The sequence below is a fragment of the Aedes albopictus genome, chromosome 3 (genome assembly GCF_035046485.1).
Source record: "Aedes albopictus strain Foshan chromosome 3, AalbF5, whole genome shotgun sequence".
Lineage (NCBI taxonomy): Eukaryota > Metazoa > Arthropoda > Insecta > Diptera > Culicidae > Aedes > Aedes albopictus.
In genome coordinates, this window is record NC_085138.1 from 350,072,035 (window position 1) to 350,084,849 (window position 12,815).

The following is a 12,815-nucleotide window of genomic DNA, read 5'->3' on the forward strand; positions in this document are numbered from 1 at the left end:
GCCATGGCCAGGCCATGGCGAGGCGATGATGGCGATAATGATGAGCTCGGTAATGGGAAGCGAAAAGTTTCTCGCAAAACTTGGTCTTACAGTAGTAGTGCTGCGAGCTGCAAACACACGGAAAACAGGAAATTGAATCCGATCATCTTACAGTTTTCCATTATTACCGAAAGCCAGCAGCCTGTCGTGTGTGATCGGAATGCGTGACTTCCGGAAATGAGCCGGCCGCACGTGCCTGGCATTGCAGCGCCGGGATCAAAAGTAGCAAATTTATGAGGAAAAATGCATTTCGAGCAAGAAAGTTAAACTTTGGATAATTATTAGTAATGGAACTCACCTCCGCTGCCGCCACTGCTGTACAGCATGTTCTCATTGAACACCTCCTTGAAGTTCACCACGTTTGTCACTTCGTCGGAGTCTACGCCCCCTAGATGTTCTCCGCCGGCCGTTCGGATCCGTGGTGGCGTTGGCTTCAACCGAACGACCGCCGGCTGCAAGGAAGGGGAAAAGTGGTGCTGGACTACCCGAGGTGCCGCTGGTGCTGGCACCGTCACCGCCGATGCCGGATGCTTCACGGCGTCCGGCTCTTTGTAGACTTCGTTCGATAGTCTACTGGTGGGGGTTGTGGAGTACGGTGATGCCACGATCGGATCGTGGCTTGAAGTGCTGGTGCTGGGCGAAGTAGTCGAACTCGTACTTTCCGCTGACGAACTCGGTGATTCGTGAGTTGTTGAGCTGATGTGATCGAAAACGGAATTGTGCTCTGGTACGGGGTCTCTATTTACATCTGTGTGAGAGACGATTTGGAATTCTATGAATATGTTCAAAGACTGAGAGCGACCAAGAAACTTACCAATGAACACAGTTTCCTTGGTTTTGCTGTAATCGGTGTCTTTGACACTGAGAGTGCATTTGATGACATCGTCCTGCTGGATTCGCTCGTACAGGACCAGGTGAATGCTGACGGAACTGTCGTACAGGTCCGACTGGGTTAGCAGGGTATTCTCGGTGATGTTGTCCAGTCGGTACTCGTTGATCCAGAGTGACAGCTCAGGAGCGGGGAAGAATCCGTACACACTGCAGAGCACCATCACGAGGTTGCTTATGTTGCTGGTGTAGTACCGAAGGACGAAGTTGCTTTCCGGAACTGAGTATAAAGAATGAAAAGAAATCATTGACAAAATGGTACCGTTAATATCTGGAAGATTGAAAATACTAGGAATCATGTGGTAAGATATTAGGATGACATTGTATTACTGCATTTGCTCGATTACGGAAGGCTTTTGTTACAACTACTTAAACTACATTGATAGATATGAGAGCAGGCAAATCTTACCCTGCGTACAATTATTTCTGATATAATTCCATTGTAAAATTTGTCAGATCAGTCCTGAGCTCCCATGGTGGTGCAGAGGGCCGAATTGAAAGATCTTCATGCTGGGCGGTTACCCGCCATCGCCTTGACCTGTGGCCAGTTAAAATTCAGTGGACTTCCTTAATTTCTTTGTTGAGGCTGTGACGCCATGAGCCTGCCTCTGCTACGATATGCTGTTGAGTTCCAATCTAACGCTTGCTTGCAGATTACGTTTCTGCCCCTGTGTAAAATGTGGCCATCCCATCTTTACTTACGCTCCCGAATTTCTGTCGCTATCGGCTTTTAATGACATCGACGATAGAGCTCCACGTTGGTGATCCAATTGTGAGGCCACCATGCACGAATTATATACTTACCGCTAGCATCTATTGATGAAGACCTGCAGCCTTAGAGTGTTCTCCACTGATACACACCAAGTTTCACTGGCGTACAGCAGCACAGATTTCACGTTCGAGTTGACAGTAATTCGAATTTTGGTGCGTCGACTAATTTGACTCAAGAAGGCAGCCCTCGCCTTCTTGATCCGTGCACCTATATCGATATTGGTGCCGCTATCGGCCTCCATTCGGCTACCAAGATATTGGAAGCTTTCAACATTCTCCACTGATTGCCAGCTACCGTAAAGCTGGAAGGGTTGACGGTGTTTATATCCAACGAGTTGGTCTTGTTGACGTTGATGGTAAGCTAGATGGTCCTGCAGCTGAGGACCGATTGACACGATCATCGAGCTTGCTCTGCATATCAGAGCGCCGTTGAGCTAGGAGAGCAACGTCATCAGCCAGTTCGAAGTAATTTAGGTGCTCCATGGTAATGGGCTGGCAAAGCATTTCACGATTTGGTTCACGGTCAAACGCACCAACCAGGATCTCGTCGATTACGATGTGGAACAGTAGCGGTGATAGGATACATCCTTGCCTCACTCCAGCAACGACCCGGATGGGATCGGAAAAATCACCGTTGTGCAGTACTCTGCACGAAAATGCCCTGTACTGTGCTTCAATGAGGCCGATGATTTACTCAGAGAGACCCTTGCGCCTGAGGGCTTCCCACATGTTTCCGTGATTGAGACGGTCGAAAACTTTTTCGTAATCAATCAACACCAGGTAGAGAGGCTCTTGAAATTCATTCATTTGCTCCAGGATGATACGGAGCGTGACAATATGGTCCACACATGATCCTTCGGCACGGAATCCTGCTTGCTGCCGTCGTAGAGTTGCGTCAATCTTCTCCTGTATCCGGTTAAAGATCACTTTGCAGAGGACTTTGAGAACAGTACACATTAGAGTGGGTCAACGTTGTATGGAGAAACTTTAAATTTGATCGTATCAACTAGGAACAAAGCTTTTTCAATCAATATTAGCGTCCAAAACAACTGTGCAAAATTTGGGAGTGATTGGTTGCGTCCCCGTATTCCGCATTGCAATTGTTGTTGTTGTTATCTGTATTAACGAGATTTTTAGCCCTAGGCTAGTTCATCTCGGGACCCACGCTTTACTTCCCTTCTGAAGGAAGAAACTCACATTTTGCGAGTTTGTCGGGAGTGGGATTCGATCTCAGGTCCTCGGCGTGATAGTCAAGTGTTCTAACCATTACACCAGGTCCGCTCCACGCATTGCAATTGAAATTTGTATGAAAGTTAGTAAGGGAAACGTACTTTTTTGCATTTTACTCATAAGTTGATTTCTTTTGTCTAATACCCTGTAACTAATGACGGTAAAGTATAGCCTAGCAGCCTAGGATATGCTGAAAAACTTTGCCGAAGACCGCAAAGTAATCCGACGTTTGTAAAAAAAGTTATTCGTCTGGTAACTTTGGCCAAAAATTTAGATTTCATTATTGATGCTATTCCTTTACATGTTAAATGTTAAGCACCACCAGGCAATCTGTACGTTATAACTTTTTTCACAAGTGTCGGATCACTTTGCGGTCTTCGGCAAAGTTTTTCGGCATATCCTAGGCTATACTTCAACGTCATTAGTTAGATCGTTTTAGACGAAAAATTTCAATTTACACGTTATTCCATACTAAACTCCATACAAATTTCAATCACAATGCGGAATACGGGGACGCAACCAATCACTCCCAAATTTTACACAGTTGCTTTGAACGCTAAAATGAATCCGAAAAATCGACTTTGTTGACCCAGTCTAGTACACATAACCATGATGCCCCGCGAATTACAGTCAGGTCACCCTTTTTGGGTACCTTTACTAAGACGCCTTGCATCCAGTCCGCCGGAAAAGTCGTGGTTTCCCATATGTTGCAGAATAATTGATGCAGTAGTTGTGCGGATACTACGGGGTCAGCTTTAAGCATCTCAGCTGATATGCGATCGACCCCTGGGGCTCTGTTCGATTTCATGCTACGGATGGCTGTTTCTATCTCCTGCTCTGATGGAGCTTCGGTGTTGACACGGGTAATGCGTCGAACCCTTGGCGGATCATGCTGCAGTGTTGATCGACACTTGAAAAAAGTTTCCCAAATGCTCGAATCAGCGTTTCAGCTGGTCAGCCGGGTCGGTCACTAATTGTCCAGACGTGTCTTTCACGGGCATCGTAGCATTCATCTTGATTCCACTAGCCTTTGTCGGCTAGGGAGTGTGCAGACGCTCTTCTGTCCCGGCTACGTGAGCGTTTTACTTCTTCCTCGAGTACCGAGACCGGCTACGGCTTTGGCTCCTCGTGTATTCGCTCGCTCTATCGCGCGGCTTCGACGTTCCTTTGCTCCTCTATCTTCCTTCAAGTAGATCGTTGCCGTCGAATCCGTAATCTTCCATTTTCGGTCTCTGTAACGGTTTTTGAGTTTCGGTGACAATAGATTGTTGGCCTAAGGTACCCTGACCACCGTGGTGCGGCTGCCACCTTAGGTATAGCTTCCGGTGGAGGAGCATTTCATACCCAGTCGCTGGATGCCAGAACAAACGCTGCTTGAGCCGCACCTCCTTGGTGAACGGGCGCTCGGGACGTACCTCCTCAATCTAGCTGGAGTCAGAAGGACAACAGTGCTCAGGCTGCATGACCAGCTAATTACTCTTAGCTGGAGGTCTTTGTCACCGTGGAAGCCCAAGGTAGGAACTTATGAGGACTATGTTGGACGCTCGTCACTGGTCTTCGTCTTACCATTTTGTATACCAAATTGTTCATCAGGTTATCGAAAAAGATACGAAACATCGAAACACCGAAAAACAAGTTATAAAGACAAGGTAAAAAACATAAAACACGATTGCCAATAAACAGTGGCCAATTATTGTTGGGCATCATTCTGGTTAGCTTTTCGAGAGCCAGTGCTGTCATGGTAAAATCAGAGCGGATTTCCTAAGGTTTCCAAATTGCTGCGCCCCCTATACTGGTATGCCTCCATCGAAATTAGGTACTACTTTAGTCTTACTCCTACTAGTCTACGGGTTTCTTCAAAAGATCCTTCAGAAATTTCTGCTGGAATTCCTCGAGGGATTCTTAAGGATATTTTTCTTTCTGAAAGAATTCCTCCAGGAATATTATAGAATTTCCTCCCGCAGTATTGCTCTAGGATTCCTCCAGAAATTCTTCAAGAAATTCCTCTAGCAATAACTTCAAGGGGTTCTCCAGGAATTCCTCCAAATATTTCTTCAAAAGATGCAATTCTAGCAGATTATTCACGGAGATTCTGATATTCTCTTGGCGATGCTTTCAGATATTCCTCTAAGGGTTTCCTTTGAAAATTTAGAAAAAAATTTATTATCTTTGTCAGAAATTAAATCGCAGTTTTTTCAGAAGTTGCTCCATATATTCAGAGGTTCTTTCAGGCCTTTTTCAAAAACTCCTCTAAAAAGTTCTTAAGAGAATCTTATGTGAGTTCCTCCAGGGATTGCTCAGAATTCATTCAGACCTCCCTTCTGGAACTCTTTCAACAATTTTTCCGGTAATGCTTCAGGAATTTCTCCAAAGATTGATTCCTGCAGAAACAAATTCAGAATATGTTCTTAATCCTTCAGCGCGCGCGCTATTGTAAAAAGTACAACACTACCAAAAAACCTCGCTCTTCATATACAGCGTGAGCGCGGTGCAGTTTCGGTTGCTTGATGACGCGCGTCCTGGAAGGTTAATGATGATGATGATTGTTTACCCACCATCAACGCGAGGATTACCAGAATAATACCGGAACAGAATGATCTACCTGATGGTTTGGAGATCTTTGGAAAACAACATGATGGTTGTTTTCTCGTGACAAAAGCCTGGCCACCCCACGAACATTTGCCTGCAATACATTTAGCTTCCTAAGGCGAACCGGAATGCCTGTGTCTTGGCATATATCAAGTATTTATTTTATGAATATCTGCTGAGAGTTCTCCAGCTCTATCATGTATTCCTGCAAAAATTCCTTCAAAAGCTTTTTTTTAATTTATTCAGTGATTCTCAAAATAATTCCTGTAGGTTTTTTTTTTGTTTCTATAGGATTTCCTTCAGAAATTTCTTCATATATTTTTGTGTACCAAACATTTCAGAAATTGTATTAATAATTCAATGTATTAAGGATTTCTTACCTCCAGTGGTACTCGAGGAGGTCTTCCAAAAATTCCTTTAGGAAAATCTCCAGGGATCTCTCAGAAATTCATTGAGGGATTTCTTTAAGTATATCAACAGTACCTTTGTCTGTAAGTTCAACCGGGATTTCTGCAAGCATATTTTATAAATTTTTTTCTTAGGAATTAAGAAGGTATTTTCAGGAATTTCTTCATACATTCTTCCACAGGCGTTCGTTCTAGAATTCCTCCAAAAATAACGTCGGCAATTGCTTCGGGATTTTTTGTCCGTAAATCCTTCCAACAGGGATGGGAACACCCACTTTCAAAGAGTTACACTCACTTGCAATTTTCTCAGCTCAGAAGCGTGCAATCAAGAAACGATGTATGGACGACTTTTGCCTTGTGGTTTTGTCTAAGACTTTGTCGAATAGAGTAGAGGTCGCACACGAATCCCAAAGTCGTGACAGAGCTATGAAAGCGACTCTCCACGAGGTGAGTGTAATTTACATTCACCTCGTGGAGAGTTACCTTTGCAGCTCCCTCACGACTTCGGTATGCGTGTGCGACCCCTACTCCATTCGGCAAAGCTTTAGACGAATCCACAAGGCAAAAGTCGTCCATACATCGTTTTTTGATTGCATGTTTCTGAGCTGAGGAAATAGCAAGTGAGTGTAACTCTTTGCAAGTGAGTGCTCCCATCCTTGCCCTCCAGAAAGTTTTCAAAAATATCTACTAAAACTCTCCAAAGATAACACTAGGAGTTTCTCATGAAATTCCTTCAGACAATCCTCCAGGGATTTCCTTTAAAATTCCTCAAGGAATTCTCACAATTGTTCTTCCAGTATTTTTTTGTGTAATTTCAGGAATAACTTCTGGAAGAATTCCTGGAAACTGTTCCAGCACGAATCCACGGAGATATTTCTGACGGAACCACAGTTAGAATTTTTGCAGGAATTCCTCAAGAAATTGCTCAATGAATTCTTAAAATAATTTTTAAAGAATCTCTGTAGAAGCTTCAAAGATTTTTTTTAGATTTCTAAAAAACTCCACGGAAGAACTTTTGAAGAATTCCCATGTTGAAATTCATGAAAAAATCCCACAATTCTGAAAAACACACTAGAGATATTTTTGAAGGAATTTCTAAAAATGTCCGAGCAGAAAAGTTTCAAAAAGTTCTCGATGGAATTTCTGAAGAAATATCCTGTAGAATCCATGTTAAATTCTTAGAAGTTCTCTCGAATGAACCTTCATAGGAGTTACTGAAGAAATCCTAGTGAAATACTTGAAAGATTCTTATGAGGAGTTCATAAAGAACTCCTCATGCAAGTCTTAGTGGAATTTCCAGAAAAGTTTATTGAAGATTTTTTTCGAAAAAAATGGAGAAACCGTTTGATAACGTTCTTGGAAGATTTTCTGAAAGTATTCCTGGAGCATTCAGTTGACATATTTATGAGGCACGCCCTGATAAGCTTCTGTATAGATCCTAAGAAAAAAAAACTTAAGCAATTCCAGTAGTAATATATCTGTATTGATAACTTAAAGAATCCGTGGCGTGGTAATGTTCTTGAAGTTATCCTTACAGCAAATGCCAGAGAAATTTCCGATAATATATGGCAAAGATATTCCTGTTTCACTGAAGTTGATAATGTAAGGAAGAATCTCTGGAGAAATTCCCATAACAATTTTTGGATGAGTACCTGAAGATATTCCTGGATTCATTCCTGCGGGAGTTTTCTATGGGTTCCATAGAGCAATTCCCAAGCAAATCCCTGGTGGACTTTGTGGAAGATTTTCAGAAGAATCATTGGAAAAGTTTATGAAAATCTTAAAAAGAATTTCCGAAGCAATCCCTGTTCAGAACGAATCCGTAAAAAAATATCTGATATTATTTTTGAAGATTTTTTTGAAGAATATTTTGAGGGAATATCTGAAAGAAGCCTTGGAGAAGTTTCCTAAAATTCCCTGGAAGTATTTCTGATAAAACCGATAGGGTTTGTTAATAAAAACAATAAAATGGAGGAATTTCTGAGAAAACCTATGATGTTTTTTGAGGAATTTATTAAAAAAAAAATGTGAAATATTCTTTGAAGAAAATTCTTGAAGAACTTTTGAAGTAATTTATAGCAGAACTTTCACAAAGAAACCGTCGAAGAGTTCCTGAAAATAAATACGAAGACTTTTCTTAAGGAATCCATAAAGCAATTCTGCAAGATATGCAAGGAAAGAGTTCTTAAATTAATTTTTGGGTTTATATCTGTACACTTCCCTTTTGGAGAACTTCTTAAGGAAAATATATGTCCTTAAGCAATCCCTCAAGAACTTCTCCCACAATTCTTCTACGAAGAATTCCATTTATTTCTTCTTAAACTCCGAATTTGTTCATTAACACTAGTTAACAAAATTAAACGAAAGTCGTGAACTTCTGTCAACGACCAAAATGTTTAAAGCATAATGTAGCGCTGATTTTGAAACCGTACTTCAAAAAATTTTAAGTGGTACAGTTTTTGAGTTTTAGCTCAATATCAAGTCTTACAACTTTTTAAAATATGGAATTTATTAAAATTCAAATATCTTGCGTTTTGTTCAACCAATTTTTAATCTTTTTTTCATAAACTAAAAGCTAAATATAATACATTTGAATGCAGGTTTTGCGTCAGATTGATGAAATTCAAGATATTGACGAGTTTTGGGGACGATCTCCTTAAATTTTGGCAAAATTTCCAAAAATAAATTAAGATTTTTTTTTTCAATAAGAAAAAACTAATTTAAAAATTCTTTCTCAACGTTTATTTGACATATTATTTGTGGGCCAATTACAGTAAAAAAATCAGCTCAATCGGAACATTCATTACGGAGAATGAGATGTGTGAAGTGAGCGACTTTACTTAAAAAGAGAACAAAAATCGATTTCAATATATCAACCTTGTATGGAAAGTCGAAAAAAATTCCGCTCAATTGAAATTTTTTTCCTTGGCGTTTTCGAACTCAGGGCATGATTCTACACCAAAAAACGATCATCAACTTACCGAGTTCAAAATTGCTGTAAACTAGTGTAATTATCCCCAGGAAAAAAAGTTGAACAAATCATTCGGAAATAACTTCAAAGTTTTCTACAGGGATTTTGGTACAATTTTTTCAAAGATTATTTCAAAAACTTTTCCGTTGGTTTCTCCAGAAATTCTTCCAGGAATTCCTTCAGAAATTCGTGCAGGCTTTTCTTTAAAAAGTCCACCAGAGATATGTTCAGAAATTCATAAAGGGTTTCCATTGAAAACTCCCGCTGGAATGTGTCCAGAAATGTCTTCAGGTTCTTAGCCAGAAAACTCTGTAGGGATTCCCCCAGATATTCTTGCATTCTCACTTTCAGTGATTCAGGCAGTAATTTCTCCAGAGATTTTTGCAGGAGTTTATGCACATAATCCTTCAAAATTTCTTCCATATATTTCTCCAGAAATTTCTCTGGCATTTCTTTTATGGATACATCCAGGAGTTTCCCAAAGATTTCTTTAAGGAATTCAGAAATATTTTCTAGAAATATCTCAAGATTTGCAAAAGCTTATGCATTTCTTTAAGCATTACCACGGTTTTTTTACTCAGATATCCCTTGACAGATTGATCCAGGAGTTATCTCAGAAAATCTTTCAAAGATTTTTCTAGAAATTTTCCTATAAAATTCTCAATAAGCTCTTCTTGGAATTCTACCAGAAAATTTCCGATGAGTTTATCCTGATATTTCTTCCACAAAGTTCATCAAAAATTCCAGAAATTCAGAAATTTCTACAGATTAATTCATTAGTACTTCCTGAGACTTAAACAGGAATTCTCTACTGAATATTTGTTCAGAAATTCAATTGGGATGTCTTCAAAATATTTCCAGGAATTTCTTCAGAGTTTTCTTGAAGAATTTAAGCAAGAGATTTTGTCAAACAAATCTTCAATGGAGATTTTATGAAAATTCTTTTAAAATTTCGGTAAAAAATCCACAGAGATTCCTTTGGTAATTATCTGAAGGGTTGTTCTACGACTTCCTTAAGGTAAAACATCTAGAAATCCCATTGTAATTTTGCATACAAACTTCAAAGGCACAAATCTGACGAACGAAGCATCGAATCAAGCCGCACTTGTTTATTCTGGCTTTGCTCACTTTCAGAAAGAAGCAGCTTTTTCAAATCGTGTGCATTTGTTTACAAATTTTTAAGATTGGTGCTCTTAAAAACGTGAGTAGGGGTCGAAATCGGCCATTGTGGCAGCCATATTTGTATTCTCTGAAGTTTCTCCTTAAAGGGTTCTTTCATGAATTAGCTAAGAAAATCCTACATGAGTTTTTTGTTAGAAATAGCTCCTGCAGTTCCCATAGAAATATATTTTGGGATTCCATAAGAGATTCCTGCAGTAAATGATTTAGATATTCTTCAAGAGATTTTTTTGCTCGTTCAGTAGTTACGCAAACATTAGTGGAAGAAATCTTGAAAAGAATGTCTCAAAAAGCTCCTGGTGCTACATTTTAAGATTTCTAGAAAAAGTTCTCGGATAATTCTTGAAGCAGATTCTGGATTATTGCCTGGAAGTTCACCTAAAGGAACTCCTCAAGTACACCTTCTGAGAAAAAAAAAACATGACAAAATTCTGAAAGAACTCTGTAAATTTCTTAAAAAATTCCAAGGAATAATTTTGAGAGTGATTTTTGCAGGAATTACTGATAGAATCATTGCAGAAATTTCTTAAATAGTTCCGAGAGAAATCCCAAAAAACAATCTTCCGAAAGAAACTCTGATGAAACTGGAGGAATTCTTTCAGAAATGTTTGAGAACAGTAACTGTTCGAACCACTGTGTGAATTAAACCCCTCGTCCAAATGGTAGCTAAGTTAGGTAGCACAATAGGTAGCTGATGTCATAGTCAAGTGAACATTTATAATTGGACATGCTGTTGGATAGAAGGGAAAAATATCTATGGTCAGTTGATGGCGTGGTATATGATAGGTTTTCTGAAGTGGATTACTATTATTTATGCTGAAGTGGAACCTGTGACTATTATTATTTATGCTGAAGTGGAATCTACAGATTGAATTGCTGAATTTGTATGTAGAAGAGGCTAGTTACGGGGAAAATTTATTAACGTAAACTCGATTTTGTAGGTCGTAGGATCCGCATTATAGGACCTAGATTAGTGCGCAGACGTAGATCGTATGTGACGGTTTGTTGACTGTAATACCGTTACAGTAGTAAGTTGGTTGAGATGTTACCGATAACTCTTTATTAATTGGATTGCTCTATAAATTAGGTCTAATCGGTAAAGGCACATATTTGGAACAAGATTGGCTATGCCAGGGTTGCCAAATCATTTGTGGGTATCATTGATCTGAAGGATTAAACTAAAATTGTAAGCATATGTTCTTATTGATATACCATTGTGTACTTATAAATATATTATTCTTTTAGCTTTGAGCGCGTTATCAACAAACTGCTTCAAGGAGGTTTTTTCCGATAGTTCTAATCCGAACAGTAACTACAAGCACGTACTTCTGTATCAATCCTTGAAGAAATTTATCAATATACAATCTGTAACTTTTTTCCCTTTGTGCATATTTTAGTTGAGTCAAATGGTAATCAAATACTAATATATTAGACATTATTATTCAAAATTTCATTTCATTCGGTTCACTTAATCCTAAGATATAGCAGTTTAATATATGGCCAAATCCTTTCCGAAATTGGAAGCCCAAATTTTCATAAATCAAGATCTCAAAATAATCAATCAATCAAGTCAGGTGAAAATCCTGTAAACTCACCAATCATCACCATCCGAGCGGACCGCATATCCTGGCTCTGGAATGTCGACACCGAGCAGGTGTACTCCCCGGTAAAGTTCTTCAGCGGCCTCACCAGCGCCAGGGCCCGGTGTTTGTGCATCGGATTTTCATTGATTGTGTACGTCCGGTTGATTTGTCGCCCCATGGCCGTAAAACCGAACGGTGACCGCGCCGGTGGAATCCACTGATAGATTGTCTTCCCGTTGAAGAGCCATTTCAGCACAAACATGCTCTCGTCCGGGTCGATCTCGTACTCGCAGTCCAGCACCAGGTGCTCGTTGTGGTGATGGTGGTGCCCTTCGTCTAGGCTGCTGCTGCTGCTGTCCCTTGGCGGCGACGGTGGCAGCGGTGGAGGTGGTCGATTTTGGCTGGCCTTTTCCTCGTACCGGAACACGGTTCGACTTCGGGAGGCCTCAGCTGTGGCTCCTCCGCCACCGAAGAACAGCTCATTGCTGTCACCCAACTCTCGATGGTAATTGGCAAGGATGTACGCCCGGGGCACCGAGAGACGAGTGATTTTGACACAGTCACAGTCTGAAATGGGATGGGGAAAAGTGAATGGACGGTTAGTTCCGTTTATTAAGCTAACCAGACGCTCAACTTGGATGACAGCTCTCAGGTGTGGAACGAATGGATTGAGTTGAAAATATGACAGAGGAAAATTTCAATTTTACCGGAACTGCCAGTGGCAGTCGTAAATTGCTCCTATTGTACCAGCCATTTAGTGGCTGACTGGTTTGAGACCGTCTATTGGAGTCAGACCAAATAATGGCCAGTCTGCAGATCTGCTGTGGAACCAGTTTAGATATAGTACATACCCATATTCAACGACTGGGGTAAACAGATATGTTTAACTAGCATCTTTGAATATAATATTTTCTGAAACATAACATCATCTGACAAGTGAACTCAAATTGGCCGGGGTTCTGCTAAACCGAACTAAGCGCCAAAAAAGTATATTCCGAGATAAATAAGCTCAAAATTCAACCACTTACGAATAAGCGACAGCTAAGTTTGTTTAAAGCTTTTCGGCATATATGAGCGATTCCAAGCAACAGCATCAAAATTAAGGAAAATTTTTAATTCATGATTTTCTATTGAACTGAAACTTTGCACAGTTTTTCA

The 12,815-nt window shown here is 40.2% G+C and overlaps 1 protein-coding gene across 1 annotated transcript in view; it reads right to left on the reverse strand.

The window, feature by feature from the left end:
- The window catches only part of LOC109432646 (uncharacterized), a 72,688-nt gene that overhangs the window by 30,183 nt on the left and 29,690 nt on the right, over positions 1-12,815 (reverse strand). The window contains exons 3-5 of the mRNA XM_062858116.1: positions 11,670-12,302; positions 854-1,147; positions 338-787 (exon numbers count right to left, since the gene is read on the reverse strand). Coding sequence (XP_062714100.1) covers positions 338-787; positions 854-1,147; positions 11,670-12,302 — 1,377 coding nt within the window. The remainder of the gene's footprint in view (positions 1-337; positions 788-853; positions 1,148-11,669; positions 12,303-12,815) is intronic.